The following is a 26,092-nucleotide window of genomic DNA, read 5'->3' on the forward strand; positions in this document are numbered from 1 at the left end:
CGTGAACATTGACTTCTCTAACTTCAAGTAGCCCTTGCTCTCCCTTTCTCTCCATCCCCCTCCCAGTTCTCCGACCAGTCTTGCTGTCTCCGACTACATTCTATCTCTCCCCTGAAGAAGCGTCCCGACCCGAAATGTCGCCCATTCCTTCCCTCCAGGGATACCGCCTGTCCCGCTGAGTTACTCCAGCATGTTGTGTCCCACCTAAGACAAGGTCCCACTTTGGCCAAGGATGGGGGGGAGGGGGGCGGGACCAGAGCGTTAATTGACAGCGGGGCGGACCAATCGGTTGCCGGAATAGCCGAGGGAGGGGGGCGGGAGCAGAGGATTGATTGACAGTGGAACCGACCAAACGTTCAGAAGGGGGGCGGGAGCTGGACAGCGGAACCGACCAATCGGACGCGAGATTAGGGAAGGGGGAGGGAGTGGAGGATTAATGGACAGCGGAACTGACCAATCGTGTGCAGGAACAGACGAGGGGGGGCGGGAGCTGGACAGAAGGAGCCGACCAATCGGGGGCGGGAATAGAGAAGGGGGCGGGAGCAGCTGATTAATTGACAGCGGAGCCGACCAATCATATCCAGGAACGGACGAGGAGGCGGGAGCTGGACAGAGGAGCCGACCAATCGGGGGGCGGGAATAGAGAAGGGGGTGGGAGCAGATGATTAATTGACAGCGGAACCGACCAACCGGACGAGAGGGGGCGGGATAAGCTTCAATTGACGGCGGAACTGGCCAATGGGAGGGAGGGAGGGAGGGCCGGTGGGGGCGGGACATCTGCTCCTGTCCCTGCGCATCGCGGCGCCATCTTGTGAAGCGGCGGCGTCGTCGAGCGGCGGCAACACCGACTTCAACCTCCTTCTCTCTCCCTGTACAACAACAACAAAACACACACAAACCTCGCCTCCTCGTGTGTGTGTGTGTGTGTGGTGGGCGGGGGGGGGAGGGATCGTCACCGAAGCCCTTTTCGCTTTAAATTTAAAAAAAAAAAAAAAAAAAAATTATTATTATTTAAAAAAATAATTTTTTTAAGAAGGAAAAAAAAATGGTGAAAATCTTCATCGGGAACCTGCCTCGGTTGGCGACGAAAGAACAGGTGACGAAGCTGTTCGAGAAGTACGGCAAACTGACCGAGTGCGACATCATCAAGGTTTGGTTCCCACGAAAATATTCCGGATTTTTTAATTTAAAACTGGAGGTGGAATAAATAATAAATAATGAATGCATAAATAAACAAACAAACAGGGGTTTTAAGAGAGTGGTACACAGCGTGGAAACAACCCCTTCCCAACTCGCCGACACCTGTCCCACCTGCCCGCGTTTGGTCCGTATAAACCCGCCCTGTCCATGTACAGTACCTGTCTAAGGTAGACAAAAGTGCTGGAGAAACCCCAGCGGGTGCAGCAGCATCTATGGAGCGAAGGAAATAGGCTAACTGTTTCTTAAACGTTGGGATAGCCCCAGCCTCAACTACCTCCTCTGGCAGCTCGTTCCATACACCCACCGCCTCAGAATCCTATTTCCCTTCACCTTAAACCTATGTCCTCTGGTCCTCGATTCCCCTCCTCTGGGCAAGAGACTGCTCATTGAACTGTAATAGACTATTGTTATTATTATTACTATTATTGCATTAGTATTGTTTGTTTTTTGTGTGTACACACGCATACACGCATATATATATGTATATATTTATAGTATATGTATATATATATGTAATATATATATGTATATATGTGTGTAATATATATATGTATATATGTTGGTAATATATATATGTATATATGTGTGTATATATACATATGTGTGTGTAATATATATATATGTGTGTGTAATATATATATATGTATATATGTGTGTGTAATATATATATGTGTATATATATATGTGCGTGTAATGTATATATGTGTGTAATTATATATATATATATATATATATATGTACATATGTGTATATATATATGTGTGTGTAATATATATGTATATATGTGTGTATATATATGTGTGTGTAATATATATATGTGTGTAATATATACATATGTGTGTAATATGTATATATGTGTGTGTATATATATATGTGTGTGTAATATATATGTGTGTATATATGTATACACACACACACACACACACACACATATATTATATATATATATATATATAATATGTATATATATATATAATATATATATATATATATATATAATATGTATGTATAAGAAAGAATTGCAGATGCTGGTAAAATCGAAGATCGACATGAAATGCTGAAGAAGAGTCTCAACCCGAAACGTCTCCCATTCCTTCTCCAGAGATTATGCCTAACCCGCAGAGTTACTCCAGCATTTTGTGCCTATATATAAATATATATGTGTGTGTGTAGACACAAAATGCTGGCATAACTCAGCGGGTCAGGCAGCATCTCTGGAGAGAAGGAATGGGTGACATTTCGGGTCGAGACCCTTCTTCAGATTGATTCATTCAGACTGACCCATCTCTTCTCTCCAGAGATGCTGCCTGTCCCGCTGAGTTACTCCAACATTTTGTGTCTACCTTTGATTTAAACCAGCATCTGCAGTTCTTTCTTACACATATATATGTATGTACTTGTGAGTGTGTGTGTATATACACACACGGGACCTTTTATGTCTCGTTTATTATATTGTTTACAGTGTACTATGTTTACATATTTTGTTGTGCAGCAGCAAGTAAGAATTTCATTGATCTATCTAGGACATATGACAATAAACCACTCTTGACTTGAGACTCTGTGCATCTTACCCCTCTCATTATTTTGTACACCTCTATAAGATCACCCCTCATCCTGCTGCGCTCCAAGGAACAGAGTCCCACCCTGCTCGACCTCTCCCTAGAACTCACACCCTCTAGACCTGGCAACGTTCTCGTAAATCTTTGCTGTACCCTTTCCAATTGGACAACATCTTTCCTATAACATTGTGCCCAGAACTGAACACAATACTCTAAATGCGGCCCCACCTAACATCTTGTATAACTGCAACTTGACCTCCAAACATCTATACTCCATACAAGTCAATATACTAATAAAATAACATTCACCATTTGTTCTCAGCAAGTGGGTTTTCATGCAATCTTGAAGTAACATCAAGGGGGACACATTTGTGGAGGGACCGATGTGATTGCAAAAGTGTTACAATAAAATCCTTCCTCCCAAACTGTTCCAGGAGTCCAAAGTTCTGTTGCACAGTTCCCCACTTGGAAAAGGATAGATTAAATCTTTGAAATACAGATAAATTAGTTTGAGTCTTGTCACAAAGACAACATGCTCGAAACCTGAAATTAAAAAAATACAAAATAGTGGAGACACTATTAGATAAGAGAGAAATAAAGGGAATTATTAAATATTTGAAATACAAATACATATGCTCGAGTCCTGCCATGAAGGCAACATACTGTGGATGCTTGCAAACTGAAATAAAAATCAAAATAATGGAGACACTCGACAAAAGAGAGAGGAGGAAAGGAATCGATGATGAAGTCCAGAATTTCAGGAATGTATTTTGGTTGTAAGTGTTCTTCACCATATGGGTTTTGAGGTGTGAAAGATGCCACAAAACAAGTGCAAAAAGCTTGAGTTGACAGGTTAGCGTATGTTATTACATGTTAAGTACCGAGAAGGAATGGGACTGGACAAAAATATACCTTGTGCACCAAAATGCAGCAAATTAGAAATGAGAATCCCTGTGGGAAAATGACATGGGCAGTATTAGAAACATAGAAATTAGGTGCAGGAGTAGGCCATTCGGCCCTTCGAGCCTGCACCGCCATTCAATATGATCATGGCTGATCATCCAACTCAGTATCCCGTACCTGCCTTCTCTCCATACCCTCTGATCCCCTTAGCCACAAGGGCCACATCTAACTCCCTCTTAAATATAGCCAATGAACTGGCCTCGACTACCCTCTGTGGCAGAGAGTTCCAGAGATTCACCACTCTCTGTGTGAAAAAAGTTCTTCTCATCTCGGTTTTAAAGGATTTCCCCCTTATTCTTAAGCTGTGACCCCTTGTCCTGGACTTCCCCAACATCGGGAGCAATCTTCCTGCATCTAGCCTGTCCAACCCCTTAAGAATTTTGTAAGTTTCTATAAGATCCCCAATCAATCTCCTAAATTCTAGAGAGTATAAACCAAGTCTATCCAGTCTTTCTTCATAAGACAGTCCTGACATCGCAGGAATCAGTCTGGTGAACCTTCTCTGCACTCCCTCTATGGCAATAATGTCCTTCCTCAGATTTGGAGACCAAAACTGTACGCAATACTCCAGGTGTGGTCTCACCAAGACCCTGTACAACTGCAGTAGAACCTCCCTGCTCCTATACTCAAATCCTTTTGCTATGAGCTGTCTTGGCTTAAAAGGAACATTGACACTGGCATTTAGTTTGTCATTTTTCCCCATCTCTGTCCTGGTGTGCTTTCTAGACAATGTAGTGGTTTTGTAGTTCAGTCGCTGTTAAATTAGTAAATTGTGGGAACTAAGTTATGCAAGCACGATTCCACAAACTGACATTGACTGGATCATATATTTTAATGAAGAAACAAAGAACAGCAGACGAAATATGTAGGAAGGAACTGCTGATGCTGGTTTATACTGTAGATGCTGGGACAACTCAGCGGGGCAGGCAGCATCTCTGCAGAGAAGGAATGGATGGCATTTTGGGTCAAGACCCTTATTCTAACACCCAACACGTCACCCATTCCTTCTCTCCAGAGATGCTGCCTGTCCCACTGAGTTACACCTGCGTTTTGTTTCTAAAGTCAAGTCAAGTCAAGAGAGTTTATTGTCATGTGTCCCAGATAGGACAATGAGATTCTTGCTTGCTGCAGCACAACAGAAAATTGGAAGCAAAAACAGTTCAGTTCAATATACACATAAATAAGTAGATAAAGTGCAATGGGCTGTTACAGTTCAGAGTCTGTTTGTTGGCAAGTTTAATAGCCTGATGGCTGTGGGGAAGAAGCTGTTCCTGAACCTGGATGTAACAGATTTCAGGCTCCTGTACCTTCTACCCGATGGTAGCGGAGAGATGAGTGCATGTTCAGGATGGTGTGGGTCTGCAGATGCTGGTTATACTAAAGATAGACACAGAAAGTGCTGGAATAACTCAGCGGGTCAGGCAGCATCTCTGGAGAAAGGATAGGTGACGTCTCGAGTCAGGAACTCGGGGGACAGTCTGAAGAAGGGTCCTGACTCGAAACGTCACCTATCCTTTCTCTACATATATCTTAAAGATATTGGTTAAGCTAAGCCTATAAATCACTGGACACAGCTAAGAGGATAGTCAAGATCTTGGTTACAATTTTAACTGAAAGATACAGAGTATACTTGTGGAATTTGTCATTTTCACATGCTACTGATTACATTTTAGCATGTCTGCAAATCTTCATTATTTTGAGATTAGATTACAAGCATAGAAACAGATATGTAAAATTGGCAATGGATTGTGGTCAGATGCAGCAAGGGCCAGAGGTGGTACATATCTCCTTTAGCAGATGCAAATTTAAAAAAAAATGTTCTGCTACCCAAACGATGTTTGGACAGGGAGGGATTGAAGTTGGACTGTGGTGGCAATTGTGAAATGTAGGAAGGGTCTCGACCAGAAACCTTACCGATTCATGTGAAAGTGTCCTGACCTGAAATGTCACCGATCAATGTTCTCCAGAGTTGCTGCCTGACCCGCAGTTACTCTCCCACTTTATGTATTTTATTTTGTGGCAATTGAGAACTTGCCAATGATTGCAGCAGCTGTCCAATCCAGAAGCATTGCTCATCACTTGGGTCTCTAAACTGCTTGAGCTAGATTTGACTTTTTCTGAAACACAGGATTCTAATAGTATATTCCCATACTCTGGGCAAGAGACTCTAATGTGCATCTACCCAATTTATTCCTCTCATGATTTTATATACCTCAATAAGATTACCCCTCATCCTCCTGTGCTCCAAGGAAGAGTCCCATCCTTCTCAACCTCTTCCTCGACTGGAAATGTCACCTAATCCTTTTTCTCCAGAGATGCTATCCGACCTACTGAGTTGCTCCAGCTTTTTGTGTCTATTTTCGGTTTAAACCAGCATCTGCAGTTCCTTCCTACACAATCTCTGTACCCTCTCCAGTTTGACAACATCTTTCCTATAACATGGTGCCCAGAACTGAACACAATGTTCTCAATGCGGACTCGCCAACGTCTTGTACAACTGCAACTTGTGCCCTGCGCCTTTCTAAATTGTAAATACATGACGTAGATTGACATCTATCGCAGCCACATATCCTTCCTCGGTACCCAACCACGACCATGTACATTGAAATACATAGTGATGCAGGGAATCTGCACAAACGGTCAAGTCCGTAGACGTTTCGGGCCGAAATGTTGCCTATTTCCTTATCTCCATAGATGCTGCTGCACCCGCTGAGTTTCTCCAGCACTTTTGTCTACCTTCGATTTTCCCGCATCTGCAGTTCCTTCTTAAACACCAAGTCCGTTTACAATCCACTCAAGCAAGTTCTGATCATGTACATTAGTCTCTTTTTCCCTATATCTCATGAATGCCTTTTAATTTGGCTAGAAAACGCGATCTTCAAGAATGACGACCAACTCTAAAAGTCTGAAGGAGGGTGTCGACCCGAAACGTCACCCATTCCTTCTCTCCAGAGATGCTGCCTGTCCCGCTGAGTTACTCCAGCATTTCGTGACTATCTTTGGTGTAAACCAGCATCTGCAGTTCTGTTTCAGACTACCTCATCTGTTCATTGTTTGCAATCATTCCTAACCGATAGCCTTGCTTTCTTTATCGTTTGCATGGAGGCCAATGCCAGTCTCTGAGTGTTAACTTTGTTTTATCAGTACTGTGTGGGAGTTACGAGTATAATCCAGATAAAGATTGATGATCATCTGTTAGTTTTAATAGCAGAAGTGAAGATTGCAGTTTTGAGAAACTGACTTGAAATGGAGTGAGTGGAGTTTGGACTTTGGCAGGGTTGATAGTGAAAGATTCAAGTCATTTATCCTCATTCAGAATTGCTGGGCTGGGGGAGAAACTATTGAAAAGTTATTTTTCTTTCCATTAGAATTATGGCTTTGTTCACATGGAGGACAAGGAGGCAGCGGAAGAGGCGATCAAGAACCTGCACCATCACAAACTCCACGGGCTTCCAATCAATGTGGAAGCCAGTAAGAGCAAGGTGAAGACCTCGACCAAGCTGCACATCAGCAACATTGGTGGTGAATGCACGAACCAGGAGCTGCGGGCCAGGTTCGAGGAGTATGGACCTGTCATTGAGTGTGACGTTGTCAAGGACTACGCCTTTGTGCACATGGAGAGGGAGGAGGATGCCATGGAGGCCATCCGAGGGTTTGATGGCACTGAGTTTAAAGGTGAAAGAGCTGTGGGATAGTGGGGTTCGGGCTGCTGCACTGATCATATCTAGCATTTGTGGCTCTCCCCGTAAATGGCCGTGGTTGCATTTGGGGCAACGTGCGAAGAGTTAAAAATACGCTGAGCCATCCACCTACTGAATTAATTTAAAAAAAAGATTAGAATTGACATCTGAAGAGAAGGTACACATAACGAGAATATCCCGCAGGGTCCCAAGTCAATGGTTGCCATTGCCCTGCTCTGATGAATCGCTGGCCAGTGTATTAGTGAACATTTCTAACATTCATTCATAGAACAAAGGTGTCACAGACACAGTCAGCATTTCATTCCCATCCCTAGTTGCCCATGAAAAAGGTGGTGTGAACTGTTGCTGTTCACCACAGCAACATCGCTGGTGAAGGTAGTCCCATGGTTACACCCTGTCATGTCGAGGGTTATGGGGAGAAAGGAGGCAGCGATCAGCTAGGATTGAATGACTGCACGGAGTGAACTCGATGGGCCAAACGGCCTAATTCTACTCCTGTAACTTCTGAACTTGTGAAATTATTTTTTGATGAAGGACCCTCGAGGTGGCGGCGTTTCTGTTTGCCTGCTGCCGTTGTCCTTGGTTGGTGATGGGCGTTGTGAGTTTAGAAGGTGCTACTGGGAAAGATCTAGATAACCAAAAGTAAATGAACAACAAACATTTTTGTCCTATTTCACCCCCCCCCCCCCCCCTCCCCCTGTCCTGGAGTGATTGTCCCCTTAGTTGGTCCACATCTCATGATGGTGGGAACATTTCAGTCCCAACCTTGAATAGATTGTATAAAAATGCACGTCTTATCCTCGCAGTCGAGTACTGGCTAGTTGGCAAAAGTCACAGAGCTACTGGCTGGCCTAGAATTGATTCCTAACCAGAACTAGAAGACATGCATGGCTTATTCTATGGAACGGGAGGCTCTGATAACTCCCCACCCCCACCCCCAGATGTGAATTGAATAGTGTTTGAATAAATATACACTGATTGTTGCATTGACTTTAATTTCATTTTCTTATCTATTGGGTGAAGGGCGGAAACAATGTCACTTAGCATTCATTACCCAGTGCTGATTACCAGCGGATCTTGATAACAAACGAAGTGCCACGTCCCCACCTACTGCAAACAGCACTGTGTAGCCCTCCCGAGGTGAAACCCCCTTTACCCCCGTCATCGTGCATGTGCACGTGAAAGGTGATGCACTCTGTTAGGACCTCTGGCACGGGAAAACAAGGTAGGTGACATGTAGTTGTGTTTAAGAAGGAACTGCAGATGCTGGAAAATCGAAGGTAGACAAAAATGCTGGAGAAACTCAGCGGGTGAGGCAGCATCTATGGAGCGAAGGAAATAGGCAACGTTTCAGGTCTTCAGAAGGGATTCGACCCGAAACGTTGCCAATTTCCTTCACTCCATAGATGCTGCCGCACCCGCTGAGTTTCTCCAGCATTTTTGTCTACCTTAGGTGACATGTAAATCGCTGGCCAGTAGCCAGAAATGTGAATATTTGTAGAAAACTTGAGCTAGGAAGAGGCGTTGTTTAACATGGGGAGAACTCAGCAGTTTCCAGGAACAACGGCGCATGTCTCATTGTGCTTTAAGTGCTGAGGCTGCACTGTTGTTGCTACTTTTGCACAATGGTTCACGGACAGCTAGCCATATCTTGGCTCTTGATATGTCCTTGGGTGCACTTCCGTCTGCTGAGTCAACGGGAAACGCTCTCTTGGATGAGGATGCTGTCTTAGATTATGGATGTTTTTTGTGGACTGTAACATCTATACACTCAAAAGAGCTGATCTCGCACGATAGTTCTCCCAGTTATAGAGCAAGTGACATTCCGTCTCTGATTTCCCTCGCCCACGTTTCATTGGAAAAGGTTTCCCCATTCAGAATGCAGGACACTACAGTTTTACTCACAGAGAAACATTACAAAATAAAGTGTTGATTAGAACTTCCCTACGTACTCTGTGCAACGGGGTGGCGCGGCGGCAGAGTTGCTGCCGTACAGCGCCAGAGACCCGGGTTCGTTCCTGACTGCGGGTGCTTTCTGTACAGAGTTTGTACCTTCTCCCCGTGACCTGTGTGGGTTTCCTCTGAGATCTTCGGTTTCCAACCACGAGCAGGTTTGTCGGTTAATTGGCTTGGTGTCAATGTAAAATTGTCCCGAGTGTGTGTCGGATAGTGTTAATGTGCGGGGATTGCTGGTCAGCACGGTTTCGGTGGGCCGAAGGGCCTGTTTCATAGAAAAAATAGGTGCAGGAGTAGGCCATTCAGCCCTTCGAGCCTGTATCTCTAAACTAAACAGTCTGGAATTTTATTCAAATATCTGTGTGACCAAATGTAGTAATACTACACTGATCTCGCAATAAACTCAGCTGTAAATCTCTTCCCTTTGATTAAAGTTGGTCTGGTTTAAAGTTATATCTTTGTATTTTACCAACCTATGTTGATCATCTTTTGAATTACTGAGCCAATTGTGATAATCTTTTGAATTACTGAGCCAATTGCATGTCCAAAAGATATTATGGAATTTGAAAGAAGCTGGTTTCAAACAATTCTCGTTGCTCATTCAAAAACAGGCCATCTTTCGAGCATTTTTTGTCCTTTGAGCCTTTTTTTCTAGTTTGGTAGAAAATCTTTGGCCATTTGAGAACTTGGACTGCTGCCTCCCATGTGTGTGTAGCACCTTTGGTTCTCTGCCCCTCTTTCCTTCCAGTCAGCTTGTTGTTCTGACTGACATTTTATTTAAGAAGCGATATTCAACCAACGTTCTCTTTCATCAAAGTCCAGTGACTTTACTTTAGTTTAGTTTAGAGATACAGCGTAAAAACGGGCGCTTCAGCCGACTGGGTCCGCGCCGACCAGCGATCCCCGGGCCTTAAAGGGCCTGTCCCACTGTACGAGGTAATTCAAGAGCTCTCCCGAGTTTTCCCCTGATTCGAACTCGGAGAATGTCCGTAGCGGGTCCGTAGGAGTTCATGAATGTCTCCTAGCGGCTCGTACGAGTAAAAAGTAACCATTTTTTTCATCGCGAATATTTTTTTACTCGTGGACATTTTACACAGTGTTAAAAATACGTCACGAGTTTACCGTATTTCCCGAGTACCGACGAGACATCCACGGACTCCTACGGACCCGCTACGGACATTCTCCGAGTTCGAATCGGGAAAACTCGGGAGAATTACTCTTGAAATACCTCGTACAGTGAGACAGGCCTTTAACACTATCCTACACACACTGGGGACAATTTTTACATTTACCAAGCCAATTAACGTACAAACCTGCACGTCTTTAGAGTGAGGGAGGAAACCAAAGATCTCGGAGACAACCCACGCAGATCACGGGGAGAACGTACAAACTCCATACAGATCGAACCCGGGACTCCTGCGCTGCATTCGCTGCAAGGCAGCAAATCTACCGATGCGCCACCGCGACCAGATCCTCGATAGCCTAGTCTTGTATCTTGAAAAAAATGTTCCCCCTTGGGTTTTCCCATGTCGTTCAGTTTAGTTTATTGTCAGTGTACTGATGTACAGTGAAAAGCTTTTGTTGCCTGCTATCCAGTCAGTGCAAAGACAATACGTGATTACAATCGACCCATTTACAGTGTAGATACATGATAATGGAATAACGTTTAGTGCAAGGTAAAGTCAACAAAGTCCAAACAAGGATAGTCCGAGGGTCACCAATGAGGTAGATAGTAGCTCCACAAGGCTCTCTGGTAGCGGTAGGATGATTCAGTTGGTTGATAACTGCTTGGAAACAGATGACTATTGGTCTCCAGAGATTTCAGTCCTAACTGAAGCCCTGCTGCTCATGCCCATCCTGTTTGCATCTTGCAAGTTCCACCAGTTTCTTTTTTGAAGGGGAGAGAAAGCATGATCAGCTATATGACCGATTTGCAGCTGCCTTAACAAACATAAGACCTCAACTGTTTGCAGCTGAGATCTTTCTCTATGAAAAACTGAAAGGCAGCATGGGCCTTGTCGATTAACTTGATAAATTGCTGTGTGGCAAGTAGTGTGCTTGAGTTCAATGTTGCATCATTACATTCATTTCCATTCATCCTTATTTTTCTTGCTCTACAGCTTGTTGCACTGGTCATTTTTCTTTTCCCCTCTGTCTCGCCAAGAGAATCGCAAATTGCCAACACTGGTGTTCTGAAGTTCAGTGACGCAGTTGGTGGGGCGGGAGGGGCGAGGATTGAAGGAAGGTAACAAGGTCTCCTCTTGCGACCTTCCTGGTGGCGCAGCGGCACAGTTGCAGCGCCTGAAACCCGGGTTCGATCCCGACGACGGGTGCTTGTCTGTGCGGACTTTGTGTGTTCTCCCCGTGACTTGCGTGGGTTTTCTCCGAGATCTTCGCGGTTTCCCTCACTCTAAAGTCCCGCACTCACTCAACGTCCCCAAAAACGTACAGGTTTGTAGGTTAATTGGCATGGTATGTGCGGGGATCGCTGGTCAGTGCGGACTCAGTGGGCCGAAGGGCCTGTTTCCGCGCTGTATCTCTTATTGAAACATATAGGATTATTAAGGGTTTGGACACGCTAGAGGCAGAAAACATGTTCCTGATGTTGGGAGAGTCCAGAACCAGGGGCCACACTTTAAGAATAAGGGGTAGGCCATTTAGAATGGAGATAAGGAAAAACCTTTCCACCCAAGGAGTTGTGAATCTGTGGAATTCTCTGCCTCAGAAGGCGGTGGAGGCCAATTCTCTGGGTGCTTTCAAGAGAGAGTTAGATAGAGCTCTTAAAGATAGTGGAGTCAAGGGATATGGGGAGAAGGCCGGAACGGGGTACTGATTGTGGATGATCACAGTGAATGGCGGTGCTGGCTCGAAGGGCCGAGTGGCCTACTCCTGCACCTATTGTCAATTGACCATTTGACTCCCCTAAGACACGGTGACTGCCCTAGGTAGCAGTTATTATCATTAAATGTGGCCCCTGCCGAACTTTGCATGTGGATCCAACATGACCACGGCAAGTGAGCGCATTTGAAAAGATGTTATTGAGCAAACTCTTGCGTCTTGTTTTTAAAGGCAAACGGATCCATGTCCAGCTGTCGAGAAGTCGGCTCCGGACACAACCTGGGATGGGCGACAAAAACGGCTGTTTTCGGTGCGGTAAAGAGGGCCACTGGTCTAAAGAATGCCCCAAAGATCGCGTTGGTTTCGAAGGCGGATTCCCTTGCGACTACCCCCAACCCTACTCGGAGCGTCCGGCGTATGATGATCGGTATGGGATGGCTGAGCACTTCGAGGGCTATTTGCCAGAGCCATACACGCCAATGGGAGACCCCTACTATGACCGGCGGTCGACTCAGCTTCCACCGATAGGCACTGCCATGAGCGACTGCGTCCCTGGTGGCTTTGACCCCTATGGGAGGCACGCTGTGCCGCCTCCAAACCCTTCCTATTACAGCCGAGATAGGAGCCCTCTGCGTCGCAATCCCATGGCTTCCTCCAGCGCCGGATACGGGTATGAATACTCACACGTCTCCTCGGCTCCAATGTCCTCTAGTTCTCCGTATGACGGGCCCGGCTCAGCGGGGAACGCCTACATGGGCCGCATGCAGTACTCAATGTTCTGATCCGAAGGTGAGGCACTGTCGGCTTTCCAGCCGCAGGTGTGTGTGTCTGACGTTGCACAGATTTGGCTTACTCAGTGGCTAATGCGCAAAGGGCTGTAAGGGTTTCCTTACGTCCTGCCCAAGCCCCCCCCCCCCACACTCCATCAGTATTGTGTTTTTCCTTTTATCCCCGGGGTCAATTCCCTTATCTTGAGGGTTGGAGTGGGAAGCGGAGGTTGCTTGAAGCAGGAGCTTCTGGTCGCTGCCCTGAACTGCTGAACTTGCAGTAACTCCGGCTGACATTGGCATCAAAATGGGTTACAATGTCGGAGCCGGCCCTGCTGCACATTTCTTACAGTTGACGAGCGAACTGGAGGGGGTTGCAGCAGACGGCATCTATTTAAAGTATTTAAACTCAAGAGTATGGTCAAAGTCGGGGTTTGAGAAGGACTGGAAAGTATTGATCAGAAACCTAGTATAATACACAGTGACCTCCATGTTCATTTATGCTGCTAATAAACTCACAACCACAAAAATACTTTTTGCCAAAATTGGCAAAGAACTCAACCGTTTTGATTTTTTTCCTCTCTCTTTCTTTGTGCATTAGTCACTGGATATCTTCAAGTCTGTCTCTCACATGGCTCCTGGCCGCATGTGGGACAGGGTAATTGAGACGACTGCGTGTTTCAGGGCAGTCCGATCAGGCTGCTGACACGGAAAATTAAAAAAAAATAAAAATGATGTCCATGTGTGCTTTCTCTCTTTGTTTCTTGCAGGAGTGATATTTGTCCCTCGGCAACAGAGTGGGGTTTCCAAGTAAATCTTTGGGTTGTAAGGGATGTGTTCCGTCGCCTGGATGTTGATTGAGCAAAAGGTGTCTGGTGTGATGCGATAGCCCAGTCTTCCCTTTTAAATGAAAACAAAATACGTTGTGATTCTTGATCTGAACTCGTTTTCCTCCGCGGCGAGCAGAGACCAATCTTTCTGAATGTGTGGGAAAGAACTGCTGGTTTACACAGCACAAAATGCCGGAGTAACTCAGCGGGACAGGCAGCATCTCGGTGGCGAAGGAACGGGCGACGCTTCGGGTCGAGACCCTTCATCGGGCTGGCGTCGCGATCAGAAACATCACCCGTTCCTTCTCTCCAGAGATGCGGCCTGCCGCCGCTGAGTTGCTCCAGCATTTTGTGTCTTATCTCCAATCTTTCTGAAGCCTGGTCTTGTTCTCGCCATTTCCGTCGTGCTCTCTGTGCTAGTTAGAAGTATTTGCGCATCTGTGACTAGTTAGAAAGTATACTTTTTTTTTTTTTAGTTGTGCATTTCCTTGTATTAAAAGCTGAACAATAAATACCGGGAATTTCACCTTGAGTTTCTGGCTCTCTGTTGCTGTGTTGTGTTTGACCCCCTTTGCTTGTCTCCCTGTTTAATCGTTGTGTGAGATGGGCTGTATCATTCTTGCAGGATCGGTGGCATCTTCAGGCAATTCTCGTCAAGACCTGGACATCTGCCTTCACGGACTCTGGGGCCAAAAACTCAGCGCCTGCTTTGCATTTGATTCCTCAACCTCTCCCTACAGCTCCCACCCTCTAGTCCTGGCGACATCCTCGTCAATCTTTTCTGAAAAGAATTCACCCAGAGAGTTGTGAATCTGCGGAATTCTCTGCCACAGAAGGCAGCGGGGGCCAATTCACTGGATGCTTTCAAGAGACAGTAATGCCCCTGTCCCACTTTGGAAACCTGAACGGAAACCTCTGGAGACTTTGCGCCCCACCCAAGGTTTCCGTGCGGTTCCCGGAGGTTGCAGGTGGTTGCCGGAGGTTGCAGGTAGAGGAAGCAGGTAGGGAGTGACAAAAAACCTCCGGGAACCGCACGGAAACCTTGGGTGGGGCGCAAAGTCTCCAGAGGTTTCCGTTCAGGTTTCTTAAGTGGGACAGGGGCATTAGATGTAGCTATGAGGGCTGAAGGAATCAAGGGATATGGGGAGAAAGCAGGAACGGGGTACTGATTATGGATGAACAGCCCATGATCATATTGAATGGCGGTGCTGGCTCGAAGGGCCGAGTGGCCTTCTCCTGCACCTATTTTCCATGTTTCTATGTCTATGTTTCTATGTGTACTGAGGTACAGTGAAAAGCTTTTGTTGCGTGCTAACCAGTCAGCGGAAAGATGCTGCATAATTACAAACACAGCATAGTTGAAATCTCTCTAATTGAAATCTTAAATCCACCCCCCTCTACCAATAAAAATGTTGCCTGTCCTGCTATTTTCAGCCTATTCTGTTTTCATTTCAACTTTTTTAATTCCAGATTTAATGCAACTGCAGTTCTTGTGCCGCTAACACCAGATGGAGGTGTTGATCCAAGTGTTTTTGAAAGCACTTTCGTCTGTCAGATAGCACGACTTCAATAGAGTGGATCAGAGAGTCTCGTTGTTCTTGACCGTCTCATAAACTGGAGTTGCCTCTTAAACGGCCCCACAAAAATTTGTCTCTTATTTAGTTTTAAAGATACAGCATGGAAACAAGTTCCGTCGGGCCCACCAAGTCCGTGCCATCCAACAATTGCCCGCTCACATTAGTTTGACCTTACACCCGAGGGACATAGAAACATAGACAATAGGTGCAGGAGTAGGCCATTCGGCCCTTCGAGCCTGCACCGCCATTCAATATGATCGTGGCTGATCATCCAACTCAGTATCCTGTACCTGCCTTCGCTCCATACCCCCTGATCCCTTTAGCCACATCTAACTCCCTCTTAAATATAGCCAATGAACTGTGACCTCAACTACCTTCTGTGGCAGAGAATTCCACAGATTCACCACTCTCTGTGTGAAAAATGATTTTCTCACCTCGGTCCTAAAGGATTTCCCCCTTATCCTTAAACTGTGACCCCTTGTCCTGGACTTCCCCAACATCGGGAACAATATACAGAAGCCAGTTAACCTGCAAGCCTGCACTTGTGGGAGGAAACCGGAGCACCCGGAGAAAACCCACAGGGTGAACGTACAGACTCCGTTCAGACAGCACCTGTAGTCAGGATCGAACCCGGTTCTCTGGCTCTGAGGCAGCAACCCTACTGTTGCGCCACCCTGCCAGGCCCGAGAAACATATTTCCATTAGTTTCTTTATTTGTTGCTATTTTGGTTTCCATACTGTAAGCAAGCGCAGGATATTTGATTCATGTCTCAACAAATTCTGTATTCCGCGCAGTAATGTTTGTCAAATGGACAACGGCAAGACTGGAGTCAGAAATAGCTTCACTGCAAGGGTTGCGATTCTCTACTTCAAAGACTTTTAGTTTAGAGATACAGCGTGAAAACAGGCCCTTCGGCCCACCAAGTCCATGCCGACCAGCGATCACCCCTACACTCGCACTTAAACATAGAAAATAGGTGCAGGAGTAGGCCATTCGGCCCTTCGAGCCAGCACCACCATTCAATATGATCATGGCTGATCATCCAACTCAGTATCCTGTACCTGCCTTCTCTCCATAACCCCTGATCCCTTTAGCCACAAGGGCCACATCTAACTCCCTCTTAAACATAGCCAATGAACTGGCCTCAACTACCTTCTGGGGCAGAGAATTCCACAGATTCACCACTCTCTGTGTGAAAAATGTTTTTCTCATCTCGGTCCTAAAAGACTTCCCTCTTACCCTTAAACTGTGACCCCTAGTTCTGGACTTCCCCAACATCGGGAACAATCTTCCTGCATCTAGCCTGTCCAACCCCTTAAGAATTTTGTAAGTTTCTATAAGATCCCCCCTCAATCTTCTAAATTCTAGCGAGTACAAACCGAGTCTATCCAGTCTTTCTTCATATGAAAGTCCTGCCATCCCAGGAATCAGTCTGGTGAACCTTCTCTGTACTCCCTCTATGGCAAGAATGTCTTTCCTCAGATTAGGAGACCAAAACTGTACGCAATACTCCAGGTGTGGTCTCACCAAGACCCTTATGTGGGACCTTGTCGAAAGTCTTCTGAAAGTCCACACTTGTCTGTGTTTGGCCCATATTCCTTTAAACCTTACAATGGTGTCAAGAATAGCAACAGCAACAAAAATGAAGTGAGAATGAAATGAATGTTGAGAGAGTAAAAGCTGCTGGTATTGATAGATAAACCAATTAGGAAGGTAAATGAGATGTCAGAAGGTTTAGAGGAAAAGAAAAAAGAACTCTTGGTGAACCTCCATGTACCTTGCTACGGTTTTAGTTTCCATACAATGAGGAGACTTGACATGTTACCAGACACTCTTATCAAACCTCTACAGGTGAATGGTGGAGAGAGCATGCTAGCTAGTTGCATCTCTGCCTGATTTGTTTACTCAAATGGGGCCGGCCACGGTGGCGCAGCGGTAGAGATGCCGCCTTGCAGCGAATGCAGCGCCGGAGACCCGGGTTCGATCCCGACTACGGGTGCGTGTCTGTACGTTTTTCACTGTCCGAGATCCACGGTTTCCTCCCACGCTCCGAAGACGTGCAGGTTTGTAGGTTAATCGGTAAATGTAAAAATTGTCCCTAGTCTAGTGGGTGTAGGATAGTGTTAGTACGCGGGGATCGCTGATTGGCGCGCGCCCGGTGGTCCATAGAGCCTGTTTCCGCGCTGTATCTCTAAACTAAACTAAATGCCAAGAATGAAGGATGCCTGTGACTGCTACTCCTTGGGCACAAGTAAAGTATATCTGGCAAAGGTGTAGGGGGTCCTATATTATTCGAATATGAAGACAGCATCACAGTCTGAAGAAAAGGTCCCGACCCGAAACGTCGCCCATTCCTTCTCTCCAGAGATGCTGCCTGTCCCGCTGAGTGACTCCAGCATTTTGTGTCTACCTTCGATTTAAACCAGCATCTGCAGTTCTTTCCTACACATGTTTACATATTGTTTGGTCCATATTCCTTTAAACCTTACAATGGTGCACCTACAGCTCTTTCCTACACGTTTACATACAAACCCCTGTCCCACGGTACGAGTTCATTCACGGTAAGAGTTCTCCCAAGTTTGCCCCGATACGAACTCGGAGATTTACGGTAAAGGCCACTCGGGGCTCTCGTGGACATTTTTCAACATGTTGAAAAATCTTCACGAGTCTTCCCGTGCTTACCTGCCGTTAGCGAGTCTTCCCGAGTACCTGCCGTTAGCGTAACGAGCCGCTAAGAGACGTCCCCGAGCTCCGACGTACCCGCTACGTTCATTCTCCGTGCTTACCACAAGTTTGATTTTTTTTAAACTCGGGAGAGCTCTTGGAATGAACTCGTACCGTGGGACAGAGCTAGAAGAATTTCATTGTTTCATCTGGGATACATGACAGTAAAACAAGGACTTTGGAGAGAAGGCAGGAGAATGATCTCCTGAGGGAGAGGTAGATCAGCCATGATTGAATGGCGGTGTAAATTTGATGGGCCGAATGGCCTAATTCTGCTGCTATCACTTATGATCTTATGCTCTTGACTGTCCTCGATTCTGGGGAGGAAATAGACAACCATTTGTTTCCCAACCATTAATTTTATTCAACATTGTTAACATTACAGTGATAAGAACCGGGACAAACAGAGTTGGATACAGAACATTCGTCCCGTTGCAATGGATACGACATTAATCTCTTCATCTTACGCAGACTTAACAAACAAGGGCCAAAACATATTGGCCTACATCTCTGTTGATAACAAGATCCTGTTTAGTGCATTGGAATTACTTGATAGAATGATCTGCAATGCCATCTTAAATTATTTACAAGCTACTTCACAATTTGCGGCATGACCATTGACCTCCAATTTCAGGTAGTCCCTCTTTCCCCTCCCCTTCCCAGCTCTCCCGCAGCCCACTGTCTCCGCCTTTTCCTTTCTTCTTCCCACCCCCCCCCCCCCCATCCCCTCATCAGTCTGAAGAAGAGTCTCGACCTGAAACGTCACCCATTCCTTCGCTCAACAGATGCTGCCTCACCCGCTGAGTTTCTCCAGCATTTTTGTCTAATGACAAATTCAAGCATCATTTTTTGTTTTACTGCTCAAATTTGTTTGGATTACACCGTTTTTCTGTGTCATAGTAATAGTGTTATCGAGCAGGGAAACAGGCCCTTCGGCCCAACTTGCTACACGCCAACCAAGATGCTGGTTTAAACCGAAGAGAGACACAAAATGCTGGAGTAACACAGCCGGGACAGGCAGCATCTATGGATATGGAGAGAAGATGTTCCCATCTACACCAGTCTCTACCTGCTCACATCAGACTCAGGACCATATCCTTCCAAACCTTTCCTATCCATGTACCTGTCCACAGGTCTTTTATATATGCCCCTCTGACCGATCTCAACCTGATTGAGTCTGGAGAAGCGTCTCGACCCGAAACGTCGCCCATTTCTTTTTCCCTAGAGATGCTGCCTGACCCGCTGAGTCACTTCAGCATTTTGTGTCCACCTTCGGTCGCGACCTGTGTTCTCCAATCTTCAACAAGAAGTCTGAGATGTATGAGATTCACGTTATAGGAGTAGAATTAGGCCATTCGGCCCATCAAGTCCATTCCGCCATTCAATCGTGTCAGATCTCTGCCTCCGAATCCCATTTTCCTGCCTTCTCCCCGTAACCCTTGACACCCGTTCTAATCAAGAATTTGTCCATCTCTGCCTTGAAAATATCCATTGACTTGGCCTCCGTAAAGAATTCCACAGATTCACCACCCTCTGACTGAAGAAGTTCCTCCTCATCTCCTTTCTAAAAGAGCGCCCTTTAATTCTGAGGCTGTGCTCTCTGGTCCTAGACTCTCCCACCAGTGGAAACATCCTCTCCACATCCACTCTATCCAGGCCTTTCATTATTCTCTAAGTTTCAAAGAGGTCCCCTCTCAACCTTCTAAACAAGTAGAGGCCAAGTGCCGTCAAACGCTCATCATATGTTAACCCACTCATTCCTGGGATCATTCTTGTAAACCTCCTCTGGACCCTCTCCAGAGCCTGCACATCCTTCCTCAGATAAGGGGACCAAAATTTGCTCACTGTACTCCAAATGTGGCCTGACCAGCGCCTTATGGAGCCTCATCATTACATCCCCGTTGCTGTATTCCAATCCTCGTGATATAAATGCTAGCGTTGCATTTGCCTTCCGAAATCATGGTATTTTAAAAATCAAGGATCATTGCGGGATTGGCCAGTTCTCAACACTACCTAAGCCTGCCCACGTTTAATACTTATCCCCAACATGTGTAGGAGGAACATTAAGATAAAACACTAGTGCACAACTATCAAAATAACAGGTGGTTAGCGGAGGATTAGAGTCATAGAGTGGAAAAAGGCCCAACTTGCCCACACCGGCCTACATGTCCCACCTCCCCGCGCTTGGCCCATATCCCTCCAAACCTGTCCAATCCATGCACCTGTCTAACTGCTTCTTAAACGATGGGATAGTCCCAGCCTCAACTACCTCCTCTGGCAGCTCGTTCCATACACCCACCACCCTCTGTGTGAAGAAGTTACCCCTTGGATTCCTATTCAATCTTTTCCCCTTCACCTTGAACCTATGTCCTCTGGTCCTCGATTCCCCTACTCTGGGCAAGAGATTCTGTGCGTCTACCCGATTTATTCCTCTCATGATATTATACACCTCGAAAAGATCACCCCTCATCCTCCTGCGCTCCAAGGAATAGAGACTCAGCCTGCTCAACCTCTCCCTGTAGCTCACACCCTCGAGTCCTCCTGGCAACATCCTCGTAAATCTTCTCCGAACCCCTTCAAGCTTGACAACATCTTTCCTACAACACGGAACTTGCCCTGAACTGAACACAATACTCTAAATGCGGTCTTATACATGACCTCCCAATTCTGGACGACATGACCTCCCAACTCTGGACAACATGACCTCCCAACTCTGGACAACATGACCTCCCAACTCGGCGACATGACCTCCCAACTCGGCGACATGACCTCCCAACTCTGGGCCACATGACCTCCCAATTCTGGACGACATGACCTCCGAACTCTGGGCGACATGATCTCCTAACTCTGGACAACATGACCTCCCAACTCTGGACCACATGACCTCCCAACTCTGGCCGATGTTTCGGGTCGGCAGTCATTCGGACACGGGCAGCACGGTGGTCCGGCACTCCATGGCCGCCGTGCTCTTGTCCTGGGCGCGGCCGTGAAGCAGAGCCCGTTGCCGCCGCCGCTGCCGCCGCCGCCCGTACCTGACGGCGTCGTTCTTCACCGCCACGAAGAAGACGGTGTTGACGATGCTGTTGCTCAGCGCCGCGCACTTCACCGCGTAGTAGACGGTGACCGCGTGGCGCTCCCTCAGCAGCACGGCGGGGAAGAAATCCCGCACCAGGCCATAGGCGTAGTACGGGGCCCAGCACAGGACGTAGGCCATCAGCACGCCCACCAGCACCAGGACCGTCTTCCTCCGCGCCCTCAGCCTCTGGCGCACCTGGCTAGTCTGGACGCCGGGCACCATTTTGAACCACAGCTCCCTGCTGATGTGCAGGTAGCACACGGACATGGTGGCCACGGGGGCGACGAACTCCAGCAGGAAGAGCGAGAGGAAGTAGGCCCTGTAGTAGAGAACCTTGCCCGCCGGCCAGATCTGCCCGCAGAATATCTTGCCCTCGCCGGGCAGAGCTTCGAAGTCAAAGTCGGTCGCGGTGGTGAAGAAGGCCGAGGGGATGGAGACCACCACCGACACGGCCCACACGGCAAACAGGACGCAGTAGGCCGTCCGAAACTTCATGCGGGGCCTCAATGGGTGTACGATCACCAAGTACCTGCGGACACAGGTTTGAGTTGGAGTTCAGTTCACGTTAGATGTGGAGAGGATGTTTCCACCAGTCATAGAGTGATACAGTGTGGAAACAGGCCCTTCGGCCCAACTTGCCCACGCCGGCCAACATGTCCCAGCTATACTAGTCCCTCATAGGGTCATAGAGTGATACAGTGTGGAAACAGGCCCTTCGGCCCAACTTGCCCACGCCGGCCAACATATCCCAGCTACACATAGCATCATACAGTGATACAGTGTGGAAACAGGCCCTTCGGCCCAACTTGCCCACGCCGGCCAACATATCCCAGCTACGCTAGTCCCACCTGTGCACGTTTGGCCCATATCCCTCCAAACCTGCCGTATCCATGTACCTGTCCAACTGTTTCTTAAAGGTAGCCAAAAAGCTGGGAGAAACTCAGCGGGTGAGGCAGCATCTATGGAGCGAAGGAATGGGTCGAGACTGAAGAAGGGTTTCGCCACGAAAAGTCACCCATTCCTTCGCTCCATAGATGCTGCCTCACCCGCTGAGTTTCTCCCAGCTTTTTGTCCACCTTCGATTTTTCCAGCATCTGCAGTTCCTTCTTAATCAACTGTTTCTTAAACGTTGGGAGAATCCCAACCTCAACTACCTCCTCTAGCAGCTTGTTCCGTACACCCACCGCCCTTTGTGTGTGAGAGTGGGAGAGAATGGGATCAGAGGTCATGGTCTCAGAATTAAAGGACGTTCCTTTAGGAAGAATCTCTCCAGTCGGACGGCTGTGAATCTGTAAAATTCATTGCCACAGTAGACTGTGGAGGCCAAGTCTAAGGATATTTTTATGGCAGAGATAGATAGACAATAGGTGGCCCTTCGAGCCAGCACCGCCATTCAATGTGATCATGGCTGATCATCCCCAATCAGTACCCAGTTCCTGCCTTCTCCCCATATCCCCTGACTCCGCTATCTTCAAGAGCCCTATCTAGCTCTCTCTTGAAAGTATCCAGAGAACCGGCCTCCACCGCCCTCTGAGGCAGTGAATTCCACAGACTCACAACTCTCTGTGAGAAAAAGTGTTTCCTCATCTCCGTTCTAAATGGCTTACCCCTTATTCTTAAACTGTGCGTGGCCCCTGGTTCTGGACTCCCCCAACATCGGGAACATGTTTCCTGCCTCTAGCGTGTCCAAACCCTTAATAATTTCAATAAGATAGTTTATCGATTAGTACGGGTGTCGGGGGATATGGGGAGAAGGCAGGCACGGGTTATTGATTTGGGATGATCAGCCATGATCACAATGAATGGCGGTGCTGGCTTGAAGTGCCGAATGGCCTCCTCCTGCACCTATTTTCTATGTTTCTATGAGAATGGGGTTGGGAGGGAAAGACAGATCAGCCATGATTGAACGGCGGAGTCGACGTGATGGGCCGAAGGGCCTAATTCTGCTGCTATCACTCCGAGCGGGAGTACAGAGAAGGTTCACCAGACTGCTTCCTGGGATGGCAGGACTTTTATATGAAGAAAGACTGGATAGACTCGGCTTGTACTCGCTAGAATTTAGAAGATTGAGGGGGGATCTTATAGAAACGTACAAAATTCTTAAGGGGTTGGACAGGCTAGATGCAGGAAGATTGTTCCCGATGTTGGGGAAGTCCAGGACAAGGGGTCACAGTTTAAGGATAAGGGGGAAGTCTTTTAGGACCGAGATGAGATTTTTTTTTCACACACAGAGTGGTGAATCTCTGGAACTCTCTGCCACAGAAGGTAGTTGAGGCCAGTTCATTGGCTATATTTAAGAGGGAGTTAGATGTGGCCCTTGTGGCTAAAGGGATCAGGGGGTATGGAGAGAAGGCAGGTACAGGATACTGAGTTGGATGATCAGCCATGATCATATTGAACGGCGGTGCAGGCTCGAAGGGCCGAAAGGCCTACTCCTGCACCTATTTTCTATGTTTCTATGACACCCAAGATCGTAGAAAGAGACAAAAAGGAAACAAACGGGGGAAGGTCTCACCTGTCGACCGCGATGACTAGGAGTGCGTTGGTTGAGACGTAGAGGGAGACCATCCGGAGATAATTCACCGCGGAGCAGAGGACCTGCCCAAAGTTCCAGGAGAGCCCCCTGACCACGTAATAGTCCATCTCGAACGGGCAGCACACCACGGCCACCACCAAGTCCGAGACTGCCAGGTTGACGATGAGGAGGTTGGTGATGCTCCTCAGGCTCTTGTACCTGGCCAGTGCCGCCACGAAGAGGAGATTGCCGGCACCGCACACCAGCATGATGCAGACCAGGACCACGCCGATCACCGCCCTGGCACGGTAGATCGTGTCCTCCTCTCCCCCGCCCCCCGCCACCGGGTCAGCAGACCAGGCGTACTGGTCGTATTCGCAGCTCCCGTTCCAGGAGGGGTTGGCGTCTTCCCACCGTGCCGCGCCATAACGAGAGAGGTTCCTGCAAAGATCCGCCATGGCCGACCCTCGTCTCTTTCCCAGTTCGCTTTCAGTTTCACTCTCGTCTCGCCAAACGAAGTACAGCGACAATCCAGCGCGCCGTATGGTATTGGGAAGCAAAGTCTTGACTATCTGCGAAACTGAGCAAGCTGGAGATATCGTCTATGGTCTATTAATTAATGAATATACTTCATTTTGGACTCGAGGTCCAGACAATACATAAAAATACATTGCGTATAAAAACATCATAAAATACTTATAAAATCTTAGTATATCTATCTATATCTATTCTATATTCTATTTAATATTAAAACTCTGTGGCTGCTGGTTGGCTGGCTGTGTTTCTGCCTGACTTGTGGGTGCCAGCCTTTGATTCGTTGCTACGCCAACACCAGACCCACAAACGCCCAGAATTTTTCCATTTCGGTAGAGATTTCACTTTTCATTCCAAGTATCCACTCCTGATTACATTTTGTCGTGTTTATGCACACATTTTTAATAAAATCCTTCTCCCCCTCAACTCACTCATTTTGTCGCCTCCTGCTGGCCAGCGACCATAACGGCTGCTGGCGCCCGCATCTCGCCTCAAAGACGCCATTTAAGAACAGCCGCACTGCTGAGTGCTGGAATCTTATGTTCGGGAAAGGCTTGAGTTGGAGGACCACGTCTCCCGTGGGGGCTACGGGTAGGGAACGGGTGCGTTGGGGGAGCAGACCCAACGGGTCTGCACTTGGTCTAGTCACTTATAAAAGCATCATAAATTATATATTAAAAAAAAACAATACATGAATTAAAATGCAGAATAATGGGGATGTCGGAGACCTTACATTTGGAGAAAATTAGATTTGTCTTAAATGCCAAACCAGAATTATTTACTAGAATATGGTCTCCATTTATAGATTATTTGAAGGAATAGATTGGACCAGCGCGGAGGCCGGACTGAAGCCTGAACCCAGGACTAGATGAATAGTTGTGTTCTCCTAAGTTGTATTATTGACAGTTTATCCAATTTCCAGCTTCAGGTTCCTGGGGGTCAACATCTCCGATGACCTCTCTTGGACCCACAATACCTCAACACTGGTCAAGAAGGCTCACCAGCGTCTCTTCTTCCTGAGGAGACTGAAGAAGGTCCATCTGTCTCCTCAGATCCTGGTGAACTTCTACCGCTGCACCATCGAGAGCATCCTTACCAACTGTATCACAGCATGGTACGGCAACTGCTCTGTCTCCGACCATAAAGCACTGCAGAGGGTGGTGAAATCGGCCCAACGCATCACCGGTTCCTCCATTGAGTCTGTCCAAAGCAAGCGATGTCTGCGGAGGGCGCTCAGCATCGCCAAGGACTGCTCTCACCCCAACCACAGACTGTTTACCCTCCTACCATCCGGGAGGCGCTACAGGTCTCTCCGTTGCCGGACCAGCAGGTCCAGGAACAGCTTCTTCCCGGCGGCTGTTACACTACTTAACTCTGTACCTCGATGACTGCCAATCACCCCCACCTCCCCGGACACTCATACCCCCAGAGAAAATTGCACCACGACAACTGTATGTTTATTGCTCATATTCTATGTCGCTCTTCTAGGGAGATACTAACTGCATTTCATTGTCTCTGTACTGTTCACGGCACAATGACAATAACCGTTTGAATCTGAATCTGAATCTGTATTTTTCTAATTTCTTTCTTTCTATATTTTTTCTATCTATAAATATAAATAGATAATTAGAGGCAATGTTAAGATGTAACCGATAAAGGAGAATCCCAGCTACTTTGGTGACTGGGTCCCTGGAAGCCTGGATATTTAATATGTAACCATTAAACAAAGTCTGTATTGGTTTTGGACTATGATATGCGGATCACATCCCGGAGGTTGCAGGTGGTTGCCGGAGGTTGCAGGTAGTGGAAGCAGGTAGGGAGACTGACAAAAACCTCCGGGAACCGCACGGA

The 26,092-nt window shown here is 47.1% G+C and overlaps 2 protein-coding genes across 4 annotated transcripts; one reads left to right on the forward strand and one right to left on the reverse strand.

Moving 5' to 3' along the window:
• The first annotated feature begins 986 nt into the window (after positions 1 to 986).
• Positions 987 to 14,346, forward strand: LOC116968641 (RNA-binding protein 4-like). 3 transcript variants are annotated; one of them, XM_033015406.1, is made up of 4 exons: positions 987 to 1,150; positions 7,091 to 7,397; positions 12,449 to 13,006; positions 13,755 to 14,346. In XM_033015406.1, the coding sequence occupies exons 1-3, from the start codon at positions 1,046 to 1,048 to the stop codon at positions 12,997 to 12,999; spliced, it is 963 nt and encodes a 320-aa protein (XP_032871297.1). In that variant the 5' UTR covers positions 987 to 1,045; the 3' UTR covers positions 13,000 to 13,006; positions 13,755 to 14,346. The 3 variants fall into 3 exon arrangements, with proteins under 3 accessions (XP_032871297.1, XP_032871296.1, XP_032871298.1); XM_033015405.1 differs by having other exon boundaries at positions 12,449 to 14,346; XM_033015407.1 differs by lacking the exon at positions 12,449 to 13,006 and having other exon boundaries at positions 990 to 1,150.
• A 6,687-nt stretch (positions 14,347 to 21,033) lies between these two features.
• LOC116968458 (prokineticin receptor 1-like) lies at positions 21,034 to 24,165 on the reverse strand. Its single transcript, XM_033015223.1, has 2 exons — positions 23,708 to 24,165; positions 21,034 to 21,721 (listed from the first exon to the last, which is right to left on the reverse strand). The coding sequence occupies exons 1-2, from the start codon at positions 24,163 to 24,165 to the stop codon at positions 21,034 to 21,036; spliced, it is 1,146 nt and encodes a 381-aa protein (XP_032871114.1).
• Between the last annotated feature and the right edge of the window lie 1,927 nt (positions 24,166 to 26,092).

The sequence above is a fragment of the Amblyraja radiata genome, chromosome 45 (genome assembly GCF_010909765.2).
Source record: "Amblyraja radiata isolate CabotCenter1 chromosome 45, sAmbRad1.1.pri, whole genome shotgun sequence".
NCBI lineage: Eukaryota > Metazoa > Chordata > Chondrichthyes > Rajiformes > Rajidae > Amblyraja > Amblyraja radiata.